This window comes from Chinchilla lanigera, unplaced genomic scaffold (assembly GCF_000276665.1).
Source record: "Chinchilla lanigera isolate Chin_1 unplaced genomic scaffold, ChiLan1.0 scaffold00136, whole genome shotgun sequence".
Taxonomy (NCBI): Eukaryota; Metazoa; Chordata; class Mammalia; order Rodentia; family Chinchillidae; genus Chinchilla; species Chinchilla lanigera.
The window spans coordinates 2126036-2147681 of NW_004955537.1; the positions used below are offsets into that span (position 1 = coordinate 2126036).

Sequence of the window (21646 nt, forward strand, 5' to 3'; positions counted from 1 at the left end):
GTATATCTGTGCCTTCACTGTGGTATCCTGCTAGGACAAGACCACAGTGCTGTAGACAACACAGAAGGGTACGATCAAGGCAGTTTTAGTTTAAATGTTAGGAGCATAGTTTGGCCTGAGATCAAATCCTTACTCTTATCACTTACATTGTAGTCTTGAACAAATTACTTAACGCTCTGCTCCATAATTTCCTTAGCTGTAGCTAGAAATAATTATAACACATAATATGATAGCCCCATGACTCAGCAAAGTACCAGTACATATTTTGCATCCAATAATTGTTTGTTTACTGAGTGAATATACGAGAAATTCCTAAGAAGCAAGGTGATTATAACAGGATCATATGTAACAGGTTAATATTTAACAGCATAATATTTTGTTAAAAACAGTTGGAGGGAAGTATTACACACATGAAACACTATACTTTTATTTTTTAAACCACAGTCCAGTGGTTTATTTTAAATTGGAGTAATTTCAAATTCCACAAACAAAACTAAAGAACAGCAATATTTTGTTTGAGTTTTCTCTTCTGTACACTCAATGATCTAAAGCACCACAATATCCAACATACACAAACCTCAGGAAAGGGTTAGTAAATACATACAAGATTGGAATCATGCTGCTCTTTGTTCCTGAATGGAATGGTCCCACAGAAAAAGCACAGGATACAGCACAACATAAGGGCACCTGTTACATATGAAGTGAGCAGAACACACTAGCATTTTCTGTAGGCATAATGGGGAAACCTGCATAAGTTAGAGGGCCTTTTATGCTTATTTAAAAGTCAGGCAAGTTGTCTGTATTCATTTTTCAAATAACTTGGAGAGGACTGCAATCCGATGTAGGATATGCTGATTAGCGCTGTCTGTTTTGGTGTTGACAGTCTTGCATGGTCACATACCAGCATTTTCGCTTTAGCTTGCCTTTGAGTAGAAGAGATTTAAATGCATTTAGACAACACATATTGTAAGGTGTTTACATACACTAAATTTAAGAGATTCAGTATTAGAGTTTCTTTGTTTCTTTAAACACTGCAGAGTGCAAATCAGGTTCTTCACAATAGACTGATTAAGCAGTTCTTCAAAGAATGAAGGGGAAGAAAAACACCCACGTAAACACTATTCCCCTTTGAAAATAAATTCTAAAATGATGTGGAATGTGAAATAAGTTTAACATAGATGATCCAGGTTTATAGTTAGAAACAAAAAAGTAGTCCTTCATGAAATAAAGGCTACAAGAACATGTTGCCTGTGTTCCCCATTTATAAACTGAGAAGTGGGTAGAGGCAACGTTTCGGTATGAAAACAGACCACAGGATCCGCTTTCATTTTACATGCTGTAGCCAAAGGCAGGCTGCGGCTGCCCATAGGGTGGTGTGGTATAACCATAACCGAAAGGTACCTGGGGAGGGACTGCAACACTAGGTCCTGCCGTGAGTATCAGCTGGGGCTGGCCATAAGCAATGGGTTGTGTCTCTGTAGCTTGTTCTTCTTTTCTCAGTGATTGTGAGACATCTAATTTATCCACCCTGGTCAAATATTCCTCCATGACCTGGATGAAATAGGGCATTGCAGAATCCATGATGTTGTGCATCCATGTAGCTTCTAAGACAACATCTGGCCTTAAGAGACCGTAACAAGTGAAGAGACATGCTCCAAAGCACTCTCTTTTTTCTTTCTGCAAAAACCACTGCAGGAGTTCTTCAGCCCACTCAGTACCTTGATTCAGAGGCATACTGCATTGCGTCCTTGTAAAGGCTGTCTTTCTTGCATAGCTCTACACTCTGCTTCCAGCGATTGTCGCCTTTGAAGAGATAAGCAGCAATTCTTCTGAACTCAATGAGTTCATGTTTTTCTAAACGTTGAGCGAGTGAAATATTGTCAAAGTTGTCATAAGCATCTATTGATGTTCTCAGAGCCTGATAATCTTCTGGAATAAAAAGGTTGTTCAGTGATTCATTCACAGATTTGTTGTTGTGATTCTGAACTGAAGCAAATATGGTTTGACCAGTGGCCACTGTACTTTCAGAAGGTAAAACTTTTCGTACAAAACATACCAAAAGCACAGTAAGTCTCTCATACCAATCCCATTCTTCTTACAGTCTTTCTTCTGACAGTGTAGGGAAAAGGGTGACGATACACAGCCTTGCCCCTCTGTCGTCACTGGGATGGAGGGTGGCGCTAGTATCTAGCCTTTCCACCGCATTTCTCCATTCCTTCATTTGACAGGGAGATCTAGACCAAACTGACCGCAGCACAGGAGCCATGTACTTGTCTGACAAAGCGTAATGTTTTCCCAGAGACTTCACCTGTGTGACAGTTCCTTAAACGCTTTCACTTTCATATAGTCGTTTTCTGTTGTCTGCGGTGGTGAATGTGATCGTGACCCCACCCCTTAGTGTGTTGTCCATCCAGCTACATGAAGTAGGCTGATCTAGCAAGCAGACCCCAAGGTGAACCTAGAATTGTAAGCGAGTTGTTAAGGGTGGCCCTTAGGAAGGATAAAGGAGGAAGGAAGCAGACAGGAAAAGCCTTCAGAATGCAGTGTGGTCTGACACCTATTGAATAAGATGGAGAAGAAATGAAGATTGGAAAGGAAGAGCCTGAGACAGCGGAATAGCTCTGAGAAGGTCTCGGCAGATCCAAGCGGGGGAGAGCTTTGGCACAATGATAACCTGCAGATTAATTCCACATTGGGCAGGAATGACCAGGTCACAGCGTGCCCACCTTGTTCAGGAGCCATCGGAGGCTGCTGGGAAGAATGTGGCAGCCCTTCCTTGAAGGGAGATACTGGTGGTGCTCATCCATGTGGCCCTCTATGTCGCAGAATTCTGGTGACTGGAGAAGATACTTGGAGACAATCTGGTTCATCTACCTTCATCTGTGATCAGTGTCTTCTGTGACATTCTGTATCACTCAGCATCTATGAGGAAGGGGTTATATACTTGTTTGGGCTTTTTAAAGACAGGGCCTTGCTATGTTCTGAGCTGGCCTCGGCCTCAAACTTGCTATGTAGCACTGGCTGGCTTTGAACTCACACTCCTCCTGCCTCAGCCTCCTGAATGCTGGGATTATAGGCATACACTATTATGCTCAGCTTCGCATCTCTATCTTGTTTTTTAAAATGTTCAGAAAAGATCACACAGTTTTCTGTAATGTTTAACACTAAATATTAGAATTTTTTTCAATGTTTAATGTCAATCCTTTAGGCTGTGGTGTAAACTAGTTTTCTTTTCCTTGAAATACGTATGGATTTCTAAAATTATACAACCTTCGCCCCAAATGGCTCACTTGATTTTTGACAACCCTTAGGCTGTAACTACTCATTAGATCCTTCTTGCATATCTCTGTCTTCCTGAGAAACCACTTTGAAGATACCACCATGTATTACAGCAGCCATTGATATTTTCCTACTAATCTATCCATAACTCTGTAATGTTTGTATTGTTCCTCTCCTATTTCATAAATGGATGCATGTCTATCATGTGTTCCCTACAACAACCATTGAGAAAAGTTAATGATTATTCAATAGGTCACTCATGTATAGCTCTATTTATTTTCTTTACAAGCCACTTTGAAGATAACAAAGTATAGTACAACTATTGATAATCTCCTGCCTCTTTGGGCTGTAACTCACTCTTATTTGTCTATTTGTTTTCCTGAGAAACTATCTTGTAGATAACAATATGTGAAACAATAACCATTGATAATTTCCTACCACTTTGTCTGTAATTTGGTAAGCCCCCCCCCATTATTATGTTATCCTTCTTTTACTCTTTAAAATAAATAAATAAATAAATAAAATAAAATTATACAAGCTTCACATAAACTCTAACAATACTATCACTTAACATTATCCCACATTAGCCAGCTGGAATGGGCTAATGAGAACCATGGCAAATAAATGCTTCTTCTCTTTAAAGATATTAACAAGTAGAAATTTTAAAACTGGAAAAGGTTATCACTGACTAGTAATCAATTAAAATCATTTCCTAAAGAAAGAGGAGAAGGCTGGAGCTGCTGCCGCCGAGTCCGAACCTCAGGATCTCGCGCCCCAATGCCTGCCCCACGTGCACTCCCGGTTCCTTTCAGTTCCAAGTCCAAGATGGCTGGTCTCAAGGATCAGCTGATTGTGAATCTCCTTAAGGAGGAACAGGTGCCCCAGAATAAGATCACAGTTGTCGGGGTTGGTGCTGTTGGCATGGCCTGTGCCATCAGTATCTTAATGAAGGACTTGGCAGATGAACTTGCTCTTGTTGATGTCATGGAAGACAAATTGAAGGGAGAGATGATGGATCTCCAGCATGGCAGCCTTTTTCTTAGAACACCAAAAATTGTCTCTGGCAAAGACTATAATGTAACTGCAAACTCCAAGCTAGTTATTATCACAGCTGGGGCACGTCAGCAAGAGGGAGAGAGCCGTCTTAATCTGGTCCAGCGTAATGTGAACATCTTCAAGTTCATCATTCCTAATGTTGTAAAGTACAGCCCACACTGCAAGTTGCTTGTTGTTTCCAATCCAGTGGATAGCTTGACCTACGTGGCTTGGAAGATCAGTGGCTTTCCCAAGAACCGTGTTATTGGAAGTGGTTGCAACCTGGACTCAGCCCGGTTCCGCTACCTGATGGGGGAAAGGCTGGGAGTTCATGCCCTGAGCAGTCATGGCTGGATCCTCGGGGAGCACGGAGACTCCAGCGTCCCTGTGTGGAGCGCAGTGAATGTTGCCGGTGTCGCCCTGAAGAATCTGCACCCCAAGTTAGGAACTGATGGGGATAAGGAGCATTGGAAAGAGGTTCACAAACAGGTGGTTGACAGTGCTTACAAAGTGATCAAACTGAAAGGCTACACATCCTGGGCCATTGGACTGTCTCTGGCAGATTTGGCAGAAAGTATAATGAAGAATCTTAGGAGGGTGCATCCAATTTCTACCATGATTAAGGGACTCTGTGGAATAAAGGATGATGTCTTCCTAGTGTCCCTTGTGTCCTGGGGCAAAATGGAATCTCTGATGTTGTGAAAGTGACTCTGACTCCTGAGGAAGAGCGGCGTTTGAAGAAGAGCACGGATACCCTGTGGGCAATCCAGAAGGAGCTGCAGTTTTAGTCTTCAGTGTCCCCACATCGCTGTCTAGGCTGCAGGAGCGTTTAGTTGGAGGTTGTGCCAGTTGTCCTTTTTATCGATGTGTGGTTGAAGCAGTTCTATAAAGATGGCCTGGGGAAAACATGGGCTTCCCAAAGTTAGAAATAGAAATGGTTCTCAGAGCCCCCCAGTCCTATCCTGATGCTGATGGTACTTGCACTTGTATAGTCCTGGTTAGTATAAAGTAGCCCACCGCCTGAGACACCACAGCCAATGCCACACAGGCTCCAGTGTTACTCTGCTATACAGCTTCACCAACTAAGCCTCGTCTGAGCTTTTCCCCAGTTGGTCACAGCCTGGGATCCAGTGTACAAATCTGGTATTGCATGTCTTGTGCATAACTGTTGCAAAGGATTTTATTTTGTGTATTATATATGTATCAGTAGTGTACATTGCCGTATAATGTAAAAAGGAAAGATCTACCTGTGAACAGTGCAACCAAGTGTCACGCCAACTACAATACCAAATAAACCTTGAACAGTGACCACTGTTAATGTATCGAAAAAAAAAAAGAGGAGAAGACCATAGATTTTTTTTTTTTTTTTTTTTTTTTTTTTTTTTTTTGCCTTCAAAATTCTCTTTCACAAAGAAAAAGCCTCAAGTGATGGTGTTATGGATAACGGTTAAGGAGAGGGTCATTCTCGGTGGAGGGAGGGATCAAGAGAACTGTCTAGGTAAAGAGTAACGACCCTTTCCGGGAACTCACTTCCAGATCTTGACCTAGTACCGCCCTAGCCCTAGCATGGATTTTCAGCTTTCAGAGAGGCACTGCAGTGCCTCTTGCAGTCATTCATTCCTGATTGCTGACTATTTTATTTTCTATTTTCTGCAAATGGAAGTAAAAGGGTGGTGTGATTGTGAATTTTATATACCAACTTGTTTAGGCCACAAGATGCCCAGGTATCTGGTTGAACATTATCTTTAGATATGTGTGAGGGTGTTTCCAAAGGAGATTAGCATCTGAATCTGTAGACTGAGTAAAAGACGTTGCTACATCCAGTGTGTGTAGGTTTCATCTATAAGGTCTGGCTGGAAATTGTGGTGAATGTTTACATTTTTTAAAAATATATTATGGTAAAAGATACCTTGCAAGTAATCCCCCCCAAACACTCCCCCTTCCTTCCAACACAGTTCTTCCTTGTTCTTGCTATTTTCTGAAGATGGGGTCTTCTTTTATGAGTGCCTTCAGTTGTGCTGACATGGCCACCTTGATGTCCTGAATTGATTCAAGATATTTGCCCTTCATGATTATTTACTTTGTGGGTAGAGCCGGAAGTCACATGGTGCCATATCCAGGAAACAAGGCACCCCATAATACTTTTCATGCCTGCCATTCCACCAGATGGCACCCAGTAGCCACATGACCATATTTTTTATCACACTTTGTATAAATATATGAACAAGAACTACTTCCAGAACTACTTCAGAAAAAATCAAGGATGATGTGATAAGTATGTTTAAAATGAGGGAGAATATTTTGAGTGGGTTTCATAGTGATATATCTTTTATGTAATAAATTTTTAAAAATTTAAATATTCATCATATATTTTGATCACCTCTTATCAGTCGAGGGCCTGGGTAGGGCAAAAAGACAGAAACAGGGAGGGAGAATTTACTCTGTCTGCCTGACTCTTTGAGTTAGGACATCAGTCTTTTGCGACCCTTGGACTGGGACTTTCACCACTAGGGCTCCTGGATCTCAGGCCTTCAGACTAAGACTAGAACTTGTACCATTGGCTCTCCAGTCTGTGGCATTAGCACTTGGCCAGACCTGACACCGTCAGTTCTCCTGGTTCTCAGGCCTTTGGGCTTGGACTGTGGCCACTGTATTCGGCCAGCTTTCCTGAGTCTGCAGCTTGTAGATGGCGTCATGGGCTTCCCAGCTCCTCCGTAATTGCACAAGCCAATTCACTGTATAAGTGTCTCTCTCTCAGTCTGTGTGTGTGTACTTCATCCAACACACATGGAAACTAATATTTGAATGTTTGAAATGTTTAAAGACTCTGGTGGAAGTTTGACATAGCTTGTGTATGTTAACAGAAATTCTGGAAGGTAGGTATCATTCATCCTGTGTAGTTGAGGAAATCTAGACCACGGATTCATAAATGTGAAAGTCAAGACGTTAAATCTCCACCTGGCTACAAAACCCATGTTTCTGCCACTGTGGTTTTTATATCAGGTCCCGGGCATCCCTGATGCACCACATGCACGAGCTCTGGGTCTTCTATCTCCTCGTAAATCAGAGACACCTCCGCCTCTTGGCACTTTGTAGTGGTTTCCCTATAAGAATTCTTTTGAAAATAAAAAGGAGTGAGAGTGCTGTGATTTCAAAGGGGAAAATAGTGTAGAAAATGACTCCCTTGCATCAAGCAGGCTTCTCAAAATGTGACTATCTTCCTTACCCGTTTCTGTATGCTACACATTTACCATTGTAGTGCGGTTGCTAATGTTCTCAGAGAAAATGCTTCAAGTAGAAGACATGCTCTGTATCTGGTAGGAATAATACTAGCCACAATATACTGAGCATTTCTTGTGTGCTACAATCTGTTTAGGCGCAGTCCTGTAATAGCCCTCTTCAGGGTAAGTGGGAACATTTCCATTTCATCTTTGTGAGAGTTTGAGGGAACTTAACCAAAGTAAGAGCCAGAGCCAGAAGTTGATCCTGAGTTTATCTGGAGCTAGAGCTCATTTTCTACACAATACCAACTCCTGTGGACATTTATCAAGGAGATTTATATATGGGATTATAGGCTGCAGTGTGCTGAGCACTGAGCGCGTGAACCGCTCCAGGGAGAGCTGGTGGCTGGGCCGTGTTTTGTTCTGCTCAGTGCTTGCCCTCTCCATCTCACTGGAGAGATGACGGCATGAAACTCATTCAGCGTATTAAATGATTCCTCATCTTTCAGATAGTAGAACTTTGAAAGTGGAATGTTCTGAGCTGTTAAACCGCTTCTCCAGAGTCGTCGGCCGCTACCCCGCGCTAATGAGATAACTCGCTACCAAGTCATTAGTTTTTCTCTTTGCTTACTGCTGACCTGCTGTTGAGGTAGGCACCCTCAGCTACCCAGAGATTTCTATATCCGGATGCTCATTTCCAACATTATCTGCCACCCCTTTCCTCTGCTTTGCTGCTTTAAACTTTGGTCAGGGGTCTGATGACGTACATAAATTACCTAAATGCATCACTCTAGTCAGTGTGCCACAAATTACGGTAAATTCCCAATGTATATTTCTGAAGTACATTCTTTCAAACACTTTCAAATATATTATTTTTTCAAGTGTAAATATATACACTAAAATATATGGATAAATAAATGTACTTATGAAATACAAATTATTTTATCAATTTCAATATTTTATTTGGAAAAACTATCTTTTAAAGTTAACATTAAAACATCCTTATATGAAGAAGACACAAAGAAAGTGAAGTTTGCATTTTTAAGAGTTGGGGTGTTCCCCTCCTTTGAGCTGAGACATCAGGGAGTAAGGGTGGCACCAAGGGGACCCTCACCTTGGGTGTTGCACGCATCTGCATGTCATGTGCAGATCCGCAAAAATGCTCAGCAGTGCAGATGTGGGCTGATGATGAAGAAGCTACTCTTGGGGAAAATGTGACCTTCATATCCTTGTGCGATGCTGTGTCAGCCCTGTGTCAGCCTAACTCTTGACTATACCTTTTGTCCATCACATTGGAAAGGAAGAATAATAGAAATTACACTTGAGTTTTAGCATCTAATTTCAATAGCATTGCCTATCCTAACTGGTCAGCTTGAGATTGCTATTCTTGTTTTATTGAACATGAGACAGTAAGTTAGCAATTTGATTAGTTCAGAGCCATCATCTATTTTTCTAATGCTTATTCCTTCGGTCAGCTGCCAAACAGCAGCAAAAGCTCAACTCCATAACAAACAGCTTATCATAAAACTGGTCCATGAGCAGATAATAGGTGAAACTTGTTTGTAGGAAGAGATTTTAAGGGTATACTCTCAGGGAAGGATGCTTAAGAGATGTGGCTTATATCTTTAATATTTTAAAAAGTAACACATTACATATTTTAACTGGTAATTTATTTGGATTAAGATTTAAAATAGGAAGACTGAAGAGAAACCAGTGTGAAAGATCAAGAGACAAAGTCCAGGATATGAATGAGGTAAGAAATAGAAAAATAATTTTTAGTTATGTGCTAATATAGCTGTGGCAAACCCCATAAGGATGCTCTGAAAAGAGGCAAAAAGAGATAGTACACTTCTAGGAATGGGTAAATCTACATCCTATGATTGTGAACAGTGCTTATAGAAATCTTCCCAGAAGGCGTCAGTCAAGAAGGAGCTCATTAAAAATATATTTAGGCCCAGCACTCAGGAGGCTGAGGGAGGAGGATCACTGCAAGTGCGAGGCCAGCCTGGGCTACAAAGTGAGTTCAGGGCCAACCTCAAGTGCATAGTGAAACCCTGTCTCAAAAAGACAAAAAATAATTTAATTAAATAGGCCCTTGAGACCGTCATGCTAAACAAAATAAGCCAGACTCAGAAAGTTAAATATTGTAGTCTTTTATAAGAGAAACCTAAAATAGAAATAATTAAATGTATAAAATAAAGGATCAATGATTAGAAACTTGAAGACAGACTCTTAGAGATAGGGAAGGGTGGATTAAGGAGGAGGGGGACAGGGAGAAAAGGGGGAAAGGGATAGAAAATGAGCAAGACACATTACATACATGTACCGATTTCCCAAAACAAACATCACTATTCTGTGATATAAACATATATGTTGGGGATGTGGCTCAGATGTAGAGTACTTTATTAGCATTTATGAGGCCCAGGGCTTAATTTTTACCAACACACACACACAACACACACACACAACACACACACAACACTCACATACACACACACACACTATATATATAAAATCTCATTAAAGAATAAATATGAGAATTCAGAACAATTCAATAATAATATACACTGCTATTTACAGAGCATTTTCTATGAGCAAAGTAGCCGTTTATGTCTAACTATCATCATCCCTATTTTTCATATGAGGAAACAGAGGCTAAAAAGTGAAGTCACTAGGTCAGGCTCCCATCGGTGGTAAACAGCAGAATAGGACTGGTAGGGTATACTGTTTTATTCTTCATTTCCCAAGTTACAGAGCTAGGGGCTGGGGATATAGCTCAGTGGCATAAGCGCCTGCCTGGCAAGCACAAGGTTGTGAGTTCGATCCCCGGTACCACAAAAAAAAAAAAAAAAAAAAAAAAAAGAAAGAAATACCAATGGACCAAGTTACAGAGCTAATCTGATGCTGCCTTCCTAACCAGCCAATCCACGTGTGCAGTGAGCTCACTGGACAAGTGTACTGTCAGTGCAGAGTGCAGTCCTCGAGAGAATGGGCTCAGTTCTTACTGTGTTCACTAAAGTGCATTTTGATCTCAGATTTTCCAATAGGTTTTGTACACAAGAGAAAATGTACTTTGACCAAGCTGAGTAGATACTGAAAGTGAGGGCTTCGTTTGCACCCTAGAGCTGACTGTGTGACCTTGAGCACATTGTCATACTGTGTCTGAGCTTCATGTATCTTCTTTGAAAAAGAATGTGATGGTAATTATTCCAGTCTCTTAGGGACCCTGGGAAGTCCTAGATCAGATTTGGTTTTTTGTGTGTGCTTTTTCTTTGGTACCAGAAATCAAACTCAGGACCTTGAGCTTGCCAGACAAGCGCTTCTGCCACTGAGCTACATCCCCATCCTGACCGTAGGAAGTCAAAATGAGGTGACGCCTGTACAGCACCTCCCACAGGGTCTGACCTGTGATAAGCCACTACCCTACTCGCATAATCAGTTAATTTGGAAAGGTTTTGTCCGCACCTTTTATTTGGCAGTTGCTTGAAATTTATAAAATACTTTCAAAATACACTCGTGTGATGGTTGTAATATAAGTGGGACAAATGTTCCTCTTCTTAATGGTTGTAGAAACAAGATTTAGAAAGAAAAATGTAACTTATGGGCTATGGTATCATGAACTAGTTTTGAAGGTTCATCTATTCCCCCACATGACTTTATAATTGAATCAGAATTTATAAGAAACAGTAATATTGTATATAACATAAATTGTGCAAAATGCTTTTTACAGATATTGAAAATGAGCCGAGAAAAATTTGAAATATTTGAAACTGATTTGTCAGATGAGAGAGAGAGGAGAAAGCAACTGGCGTCTGATTTTATTACTATACAGAAGGCCTTGAAAGCTGATAGTGAGGTATTGCCACTCAAGATATTGTTTCCTAATTTAGGGATTTCATGTTACCATCTATTTTTATTTTAAACCATAACTGTACATTTTAGGTTGGCCTGCTATAACCAGATGCTACAGACTGGGTCACCTAAACATTAGAAATTTATTTTCTTACAGTTCTGGAAGCTGGGAAGTCCCTGATCAAGGTGTTGCCTAATTCGTTCCTGGAGAAGGCTTCCTGGCTTGCTTGTGGACACCTTCCTGCTGTGTTTTCACATGATGAAGAGAGAACGAGCTTGTGTGTCTCTTCTCATAAAGGCACCAGCTCTGTCAAATGAGGCTGCACTCATATGTCCTCATTTGACCTTTGTCACTTTCTTCTTGACCCTTTCTCCAAATGCATTCATTTTGGGGACCAGGGCTTTAATCTGTGAACTTTGAGGGGGTCACAGATCAGTCCACCACACTATAGAATATGTGTTTTCAGCAATGATAATGGAGGAGCTCTGTTGCTTCCCCATGCTGAGCACTTGCCAAGGAGTACTTTAAGCAGCAGGTGTTTGCTTGTGATGTTCACAGTCTTTCCCTTGGGTCTTGCTTTAATCCTGGTCTGCCATCTTGGAAAGATCTATCGGGAGACATAATCAACTTCTGCTTTGAAGAGAGACCTGGAAGTGAGCTCATGGAAGTTGGATTGTCAACTAGAGGATGATACTTAGTCAGTTTGCAGGGTGGGTGAGGGCAGTGCGGTGCCCCAAATCCTGCCCTAATCACCTACAGTGCAAGGATGTAGGAAAACCTTACCACTTGCCCTTTTCCTGTGGTTTTAGGTGGCACCCACCACCTTCTTGCCCAGTGCTATCTGTGTTCTTCCCTCCCTATTATTTCAAGGCTTTGGAAAAAATACCAAGTAGCTCCTCTCCTAAAGTAGATTTTATATAGCCTGTTGGTTATCGGCTACCTTAGACTGACTCTCAGCCCCTATTGAGCACTGCATACTGCACATAATCACTGTAAACATTTGAGAAAAAATACCTGTATCTGACTAAAGTGTTTTGTCTCGTGGATATGAAAAGAAAATCAGGATTAGAGGAAATCCTAGCTGATAAAGTCACAGAATATACATTGTTAAGTGAAGCCGCATAATCTGTAGTTAAGAACGTAGACGTTGAAGTCAGAGAGATGTGGGTTTGGAACCTCGGCTTACAACTTCTGCCTACGGGAACTTTTGCCCTCTGAGCCTTGGTTTCAGCCATCCTCTTCTGGAGGTGTCGAGATCCGAGGTTAACCACATAGCACACTGTCCCACGAGAGACAACCGAAGATACATTCTTAAGTGGATAATGTGATTATTTAATACAGGAGCTGCTGAAGATTTGACCTGTATGCTTAAAGTAAGAAGGACAAGAAACCAAGTCTTTCAATCTGTGAATGATAGAAACTCAGAATACTCAGTTTAATATTTAGAATAAAAAGAATTGTCAGGACCATTTCAAGAGATCATTTTCGACTTGTTAAACCTTGTATGGGGAAATAGTCTTGTTTTACTCTATAAAATATTTTCATTTCTTAATCAGGAATTACAAAACTCAAAGTCAGAACTTACATACCTTTTAAATGAAATTCAGAGTCTTCCAGGAGCAGCAGAAGGCAGAAATCATTTTTTAATAGCATATAACCTGCTACAAAGAGAGAATTCTGAATTAGAAACAAAGGTGAGACTGAATTGTGAAGCATTTGAAATGTTTGACATTTAACATATCTTGCATGCAGATAAAAAGAAATTAATTTTCAATAAGTGATGACTTGAACACTGCAGTATCTTTTATTTTATTGTACAATAAATTGTCATAGTGTGGCCTATAAATCAAGCTATAATTCAAGATGAATATTCAAACTTCAACTAACATGTAGCACTTAAGATTAATCTGTGAATTTTCACTTAAAACAGCTTCCCACCAGCTTAGTTCATAGGGCATGTATTACAGTATGTAATACGGGAAGGAAAAGGCCCAGAACACAAGGTTTGCTGCTTGAGACGGTAGGTAAAATAGGGCACAGTCTATAGCTAAGCTTACTTTGTGGGCCTTGGGAGCAAGGTGAGTTATCATCAGATTGTACAGTGACTGGCCCAGCTGTTTAAATATCACTGGAAAAGTTAACACAAAGGATGAGGTGAGAAGACTGTAACATAAAATCCAGAGAAGGAGATCACAATCCTAGTAATCTGGCTCTCTCTCTCTCTCGCTGTCTCGGTCTCTCTCTCGCTGTCTCGGTCTCTCTCTCCTTCCTCTCTGTTCTTGTTTTTTTAAATTTTTGTGATGAAATAACTTTAGACTTACAGAAAAGTTAAAAACATTGTACAAAAAAATCCCATATGCCTTCATTCCTCCACTGTACCACATTTGCCTTCTCTCCTCTCTCTCTATTCCTTTCTCTCCCCTCCCTCTCCCCTTCCCCCACACACTCACACACACACAGGTATTTTTTGTGAATTATTTGAGAGTAAGTTAGACATAACCACCTTTACCCCTAAATAGTTCCATGTGCGCTTGCTAAAAACAGTAACAGCTCTCACATTACCACAATAAAAGTCTCAAAATCAGGAAATTAACATGGACACAGTACTCTTGTCTAATCTATAGGTTGTATTTGGATCTTACCACTCATTCCACTCTATGGCAAAAGAAGAACAACTTTTTCCTAGTCCGAGATCTAACCAAAGATCATAAATCGCATGTAACTGTCATGTCCTTTAATCAGACTCTTTGTCTTTCATAACATCGGTATTTTTGAAGAGTACAGTCTCAGTTTGGACTGCTGCCCAGAACACCATGAACTGGTGGGCTTAAACAGCAGACATTTATTTCTGACAGCTGCGGAGGCTGTGAAGGCCAAGGTCCAGCGCCGGCAGATCTGGTGTCTGGTGAGGGCCGCTTTCTGGTTTGCAGATGGCTGAGAGCAGAGAGATGAAGCAAGCTCTCTCGTCTCTCTGTGAAGGTGCAGATCCCATCAGGGAGCTCCACTCTTGTGACCTCTTTACTTCCCCAAGTCCCCTCCTGCTGCCAGTGTGATGGCAGTGGCCAGCCGTGTGCGGATTTCGGGGAACACAGCATGCATCAGCACAGACCGCTTGTTCTGAAGACTGTCTCTCAGCTTGGGTTCATGTGCCATTTCCTCACATATTGGGGCTGGGAATTTAGCTCAGCGGCAAAAGCGCTTGCCTGGCAAGCGCAAGGTCGTGAGTTCGGTTCCTGGTACCAGAGGAAAAAAAAACAAAAAAAAACAAAAATCCTCACATATCATTTAGGTCACTGATTACTGGCAGGAAGGCTATGGAAGTGATACTGGGTCCTCGGTACATTTCTATCAGGAGACGTGCTAGTTTTGTTCCATTACACATGATGTTAACTTCAATTATTTGGTCAAAGTACTGTCTGCTAGAATTTTTCACTGTAAAGTTAGTACTTTTCCCCTTAAAATTAATAAATACTTTATGGAGAGACACTTGGAGACCATGTACATTCTGTTTCCCATCAAACTGTTACTCATTAAAATTTCTCTTTTGACCAGAGAGGGAGGGAAGGAAGGAAGGAAGGAAGGAAGGAAGGAAGGAAGGAAGGAAGGAAGGAAGAGAGAGAGAGAAAGAAAGAAAAAGAAAGACAGAAAGTGAGAAAGAAAGAGAGAAAGAAAAAAAAAAGAAAGAAAATAAATAAACTTCACTGAGTGTGGTGGCACATGCCTGCCAGCACTGTAGGAGGCTTAGGCAGGAGGATCTTAAATTTGAGTACATCCTGGGCTCAAACTATAAAACTATAAATGGAGATGTTAGCTCAGTGCAAAGGCCCTGGTGTCAGTCTCTAGTATCACAACAAAGCAAAATAAAAACTACAGACCACTATACTCAATGCACAGAGATGCAAAAATCCTCAATAAGATTTTTGCATATAGAGTTCAACAACACATTAAATAGATCACGGCTAGAGATATAGCTCATAGTGCAGCACCTGCCTGGCAGCACAAGGTCCTGAGTTCAATTCCTGGTACCAAAAAAAAAAAGATGAGATACCATAATCAAGTCAGAAAAGTTACAAGGGATACAAGGATGGTTCAGCAAACATAAATCAATAATATAATGCATCATATAAATAGAATCAAAGATTAAAATCACATACATCTCAATAAATGCAGAAAAAGCCTTCAACAAAATTCAACACCTCTTCAAAACTAGGTAGAGAAAATATATACAACAGATCCACAGCCAGCATCATACTGAATGGGGAAAACTGAAAGCATTTTCTCTAAAATCAGGAAAAAGGTGTCCACTTTCACCACTTCCATTCAATATAGTACTTGAAGTTTTAGCCAGAGCAATTAGGCAAGATATATATATATATACTTGTACCTGGGCTCATACTCAGGACCTTGCACTTGCCAGGCAGGTGCTGTGCTGCTGAGCTATATACCCAGTCCTGGCAAGAAAGAAAGAAAAAGAATGTAAGTAGAAAAGGAAGAAATAAAAATATCCCTATTTGTAGATTATATGTCTTTTTACATCAAACACACTAAAAACTCCACAAGAAAATTTTAGTCATCATAAACAAATTCAGTAAAGTGGCAAGATATAAAATCACTATACAAAAATCAATAATTTTTCCATATACCAATAATGAGCCTGCTGAGAAAAAAAAATCTAGAAAACAGTTTCACTCACAATAACCTAAAAAAAAAAAAAAACCACTAAGGAACAAACACATACAAAGTGAAAGACCTGTGATGAAAATCACACAACACTGAAGACAGAAACTGAGGAAGACAGCAGAAGATAGAAATCTTCCTGTGCTCATGAGTCAGCAGAATTAATAATGTTAAAGTGCCATGTGGTAGAGGAAAAGGAGAAGAAAAAGAAAGAAGGGAAAAAAATACACACACACACACAGAGGATACCTGGGACAATTGTACTGCTGATTTCTACTGGTCTGTTGAACAGTTAATGCTTAAATCTTTTTCTTTTTAATTTTTTAACCAATTTGGCATGCTTATATCTGGTAATATCAACAACTAATTTGAAGACAACGATATACAATATAACAACCACTGTTGAATTCCTATAATCTTCTTTAGAGAAATTCTGTATCATTTCTAATTTTTTTATTATTTTTTATTCTCTTTAAAAAATAAAAATAAATGCCATATGGTATTATCAAAAGTGATCTATAGATTCAATACAGTCCCCATCAAAATTAGCAATGACATTCTTCACAGAAATAGAAAAAAAAAACTAAAATTTGCACATGTATGAATTATCTAAAATAGCCAGAGTAATCATGGCAAAAGGAATAGTGCTGAAGGCATTATGACTCCCAATTTCAAAATATACAACAAAGCCATAGTAACAAAAATAGCATGGTACTGTCTCTCAAAACTGGCACAAAAATAGACACATAGACCAGTGGAACAGAATAGAGGACACAGCAACAAGGCCACACAACTATAGCCATTTGATTCTTGACAAAGGAGCCAAAAGTACAGACAGCCTCTTTAACAAATAATGCAGAGAAAACTGAATAACCATATGTAGAATATTGAAACTAGATCCTTCTCTCTCACTCTCTATGAAAATCAATTGAAAAGGGATCAAAGGCCTAGATATAAGACCTGAGACTCTGAAACTCCTGGAAGAAAGCATAGAGGAAGCAAGAGAAGTAAGTCATGGCTTAGGCAGTGATTTTCTGAATAGGACTCCAACAGCATAAGAAAGAACAGCAAGAATCAACAAATAGGACTACATAAAATTAAAAATCTTCTGCACAGCAAAGGAAACAATCGCCAGAGTGAAGAAACAGCCTACAGAATGGGAAAGAAATCTTTGCTAGCTTCTCTTCCAACAGGAAATACCGAGAATATACAAAGAATGAAACAACCATCACAACAAAAAAAGCAAACCATGGCAAATGAGTATATGAAAAATGTTCAACATTTTAGCCATCAGAGAAATAGAAATCAAAACTATGCTGAGATTCCATCTCACCTTGGTCAGAATGGCTATCATCAAGAATACAAAAAAAAAAACAAAACAAAAAACAATAATGCTATTAAGCTTGCAGTGTAACCCCACTCTTGGTGGAAATGTAAAGTAATATAGCCACTGTGGAAATCAGTATGGAGGTTCCTCAAAAAAATGAAAATGGACATACCATTTGATGGAGCTATACCACCCCTCAGCATATTTCTGAAAGAACTAAAGTCAGTGCACTAGAGAGATACCTGCATACCCATGTTTACCACAGTACAATTCATAACAGCTAAGCTATCAAAACAGCATAAGTGCCCATTAACAGATAAATAGCTAAAGAAAACGTTTTATATAACTTTTTTTAATGTTTTATATAACTTAACCATAAAGAAGGACAAAATCATGTCACTACAGGAAAATGGGTGGGACTGGAGAGTATATCATGTTAAGCAAAATAAGAGAGTCCAAAATCCTGTTTCCTCTTTTATGAGGAATCTGGGGACAGGGAAGAGGAGGGGAGAGGGAGAAGACAGACTGGAAGGGAGACTTAGAGAAGGGGAAGGGAAGAGGGGCAGTGGAGGGAAATGATGAAGGTGTATTACCTGCATATACAAATACACCACAGTGAAACCCACTAGTCCATATAACTAATTTGCACTAATACATTTTTAAATTTTTGATTTGAATCTTTGCATCATTAATTATATTCCAGTTTCTCTTCAGAAGAGTGCTTTTTACTTTTTATCCCATGATACTAGAGATTGAGCCCAGGGCCTTTGCACTGAGCTACATCCTTAGCCCTTTTTGTTTTTAATTTTGAGACAGGGTCTAAGTTGCTAAATCGGCCAGCCTGGCCCAAAATTTGCAATCCTCTTGCTTCAGCTTCCCAGAGTGCTAGGATTACAGGTATGCACCACCATACCCAGTATTCCCTATGATCTTTCTACCTTACCCTAAGGCCTTCATCAGAGAGTGAACCGATCAGATTAACTTAAATGATATTTAAACATGACTGATGATTAAGTTGAGCTGTATCACTAAGACCAAATTGGAAAAATGTTGGTCCTTTCCCACACTAGGGGAAGGTCCTGTGGACATAACTTTCTTCATAATGAAAAGTATAACTTCTACCTGCTTAATATATACACCAACTTTGTTATGTAAGAATCCAGAATACCTAGAAAATATTCAGTGTTAATGTTACTATTTTCTTCAGTTTGCTGTAACATTAAATTCTGTTGTTTACCATTCTTCTATAAACACATTATTACCTGTAATATTTACATTTTTATAATGACCATAAAAACCAGTAATTAAATAGCATTTTAAAATCTTACTTAGTTGCAGTACTTTAAAAGCTTACTTAGAGGATAAATTCCCACTTCCCACCCTAGACCACAGATTCTGAATCTCAAGATAGGGGGTAAAACATAAGAGAGCATTTGTTGTTTTGTTTCCTTGTTTTTTGAGACAGCGTCTCCTAAGTAACCTCCTAAGTAACCTCGGTTGGTCTCCAACTCACCATCCTCCAGCCTCAGCCTACTGAATGCTGGGATTATAAGCATGCACCACCACTCCCAGCTATCAAATAGCATTTAAAATAAACTCCTCGGGTGATAAAAGCTAAAGTTTGAAAACCACCGAATAGTCTGGGAGCCTTTACAAGTTCAAGTGTTTTTAAATAAATAGAGTCAGGGTGGAAAAAAGTTGTTCTTACATTCCTTCTAATGTTTTCTGAAACAATATTTTTTTTTTTATTTTATGAGTCAATGACATCCATTCAAAACTTGAGAAGAAAAATTTGTGGTAATAGTGTAAAACTCTGTAGACCACTTCTTTTTGCTTGTTAAAAGGTAGAGCAGAACTTTAAACAGCAATGAGATGGCAACACCATTGACCAAAAATATATTTTTGGTTGTTTGTATAAATCATGGACTTACAGAACCTTTATGCTTATGGTAAATGGCTTATATTAAATAACAACTACAAATTATTAATTTAAATTGAAATAAGACTTCAGTTAGGACCCAGGCGTGGTGGTATACTCCTGTAATCCCAGCACTTGGGTGGCTGAGGCAGGAGGATCAGAGCAAGTTCAAGGCCAACCTGAGCTACATAATGAGTTCAAGGCCAATCTGAACTGCATAGCGAGACCCTGGCTCAAAAAAACAAAAAAACAAGACTTGAGTTAGTATGTCAATTTACGTTAGTTGAGCCAGTAACTAAGCAGTTAATAGAACCAGTATACTTTTCCACAGCTGTATTACAAGTATACAAAATAGAATATTTGCCTTTTTGCTTAACTTTACAGGTCTTGGAATTTTCTCAAGAATTGGAACAATTAAATCCTTTTGCTGTAGGGGGAAAAACTGCAACTGCTAATTTAATTACAAGTGCAAATACATGTAAGGCTCTGTTGCCGCAAGTACCAGCTTGGGAAATAGAAATCCAAAGCCCAAAGGAAGAGAAAAAGGAACTCTGGTAAATGGAGAAAATTTCATATTACATCAGCTGTTCAAGAGGGGAATGTTTTATTTGGCTTGATCATCATCAGACCTTGACATTCAGATCCAAATGGTGTGATTGGAAGCATTCTCCTGTTTGTCTTTTGATATACTGTTACATCTAAATCATTTTCTTTTGTTTTTAAAAATAAGCGTGTTCTTTTTATTGAAAATTTAGAAAGCAAGTAAAAATATAAGGAGATTATAATAACTCATAATTCTCACCAAGAAGAGGCCCTCATTGTTCTTTCTTTCTTTTTCTTTTACATACACATACACACACACACACAGGTGCACACGCCTGTACATTTTTACATAATTAAGACTAAACGGAGGTTGCTGTTTTTATGTAATATTGAGTCAATTAAGTCTTAAGAACCCTATTTATTTATTTATTTATTTACTTATTTTTTGGTACTGGGAATCGAACTCAGGACCTTGCACTTGCCAGGCAGACGCTTGTGCCACTGAGCTATATCCCCAGCCCGAACCCTACTTATTTATTTCTTCATTTAATTTGCCCTCTAATTCTTGTTATTTCTACCTTTTCACCAAAAGTATCCTTCACAGAAATTTTTGAGGTTTTGAGCAAATAAACTACTTGCTTTAGCACAAAAACTAATAGATACAATCAAATTATTTTGTCTAGGCAAAAGCCTAGAAGTAAGTAATCAAAAAGAAACAGTAGATGTCAGTTTTTACTTACACATGATACTAAAGTATACACTTGCCCATAAATTGGGGAAAATAGTCTAGGTATAACGGAATTTATTTCTTTGTAAATTTTCTAAGAGAAAGAGAATATTTTGCCATTTTGAGGGCTCCTAAATGTTATGGTCTCTTAAAAGTTACTTTTAACTTTAGAGTAAATTCTTGGTCCAGGATTCCCATGCTGGAACACAGGTGCAAGGAGGACGAGCGCACGGGGGCGGGGAGGGGGAGGTGCCCCGGTGCTGACAAGAGCGGAGAAGTGAAACGCAGGTCTCAGCCTTCGGTTTGCAGCAGGGTGCGGAGAAGTCATGACTCCTGAGCACTGGAACAGTACGCTACAGTTTTGGAGGGAGATCATTCTAGTACATCTGTGCTAGACAGAGAGGAAATCCACAGACAGAGAGTTAATCCACATATGAGCTACGGGTGAAGAAATAGTGGCCTACACCGAGTTAGTGGCAAGGCAGATGACGGTCAGCCTGACAACTCTGCACATGGAGTTGATGGTAACGACCAAAGTTGACAAGAAGCCACCCAGATAACTGGTGGGGACACTTGTGGGTAGGCTGAGGCATTCATTCACCTGGGACTGGGGAACTCTCTGCTCAGAGAAAAGTGCTGGGCTTCTCTCACAAGAGCTTCTTGCTGCCACCGGTTTCCATGACTTGGCGCAAAGTGCTTCCCGTTGCTGGGACTGTAGGAAGTCCATGTGTCTGCCATATGCCTCTCTCTCTCCTCACTTCCTGCTTATCTCCTCTGTCCTCTGATTATGTCAGATCCGTAACAAAATCACACTCAACAGTAAGCTCCATATGTACTTGTACCATGTTCCGAGTACTTCGGATAGATACTGAGAATATAAGACAAGATTCCTGTCTTTATGATCCACATGGTCTGATGGAGAAAGATAGTTGAACCAGGCAGTACTGGGTACTGTGGGGCATACAGCAAGGGTCCTGGCCCAGGCTAATCAATCAGCAAATGTTCTTAAACAGAGTGACAACTTACTTTTTGGTCCTGAAGTGTGACTTACAAAGGATACAGCCAA

At 39.8% G+C, this 21646-nt stretch overlaps 1 protein-coding gene and 1 pseudogene across 16 annotated transcripts in view; both read left to right on the forward strand.

Annotated features, from left to right (window-relative positions):
* The window catches only part of Ccdc30 (coiled-coil domain containing 30), a 120855-nt gene that overhangs the window by 39065 nt on the left and 60144 nt on the right, over positions 1–21646 (forward strand). The window contains exons 1-5 of one of the 16 annotated variants that reach the window (XM_005410599.2): positions 8060–8184; positions 9219–9288; positions 11266–11391; positions 12945–13082; positions 19695–19864. The exons of 10 other annotated variants lie outside the window; for them this stretch is intronic. In XM_005410599.2, the coding sequence (XP_005410656.1) occupies positions 9280–9288; positions 11266–11391; positions 12945–13082; positions 19695–19864 (443 nt within the window). In that variant the 5' untranslated portion in view covers positions 8060–8184; positions 9219–9279. Of the gene's footprint in view, positions 1–8059; positions 8185–9218; positions 9289–11265; positions 11392–12944; positions 13083–19694; positions 19865–21646 lie in introns of those variants that run through there. 5 more of the 16 variants (XM_013507757.1, XM_005410608.2, XM_005410606.2 and 2 more) reach the window with 5 other exon arrangements.
* LOC102013004 lies at positions 4039–5650 on the forward strand (annotated as a pseudogene).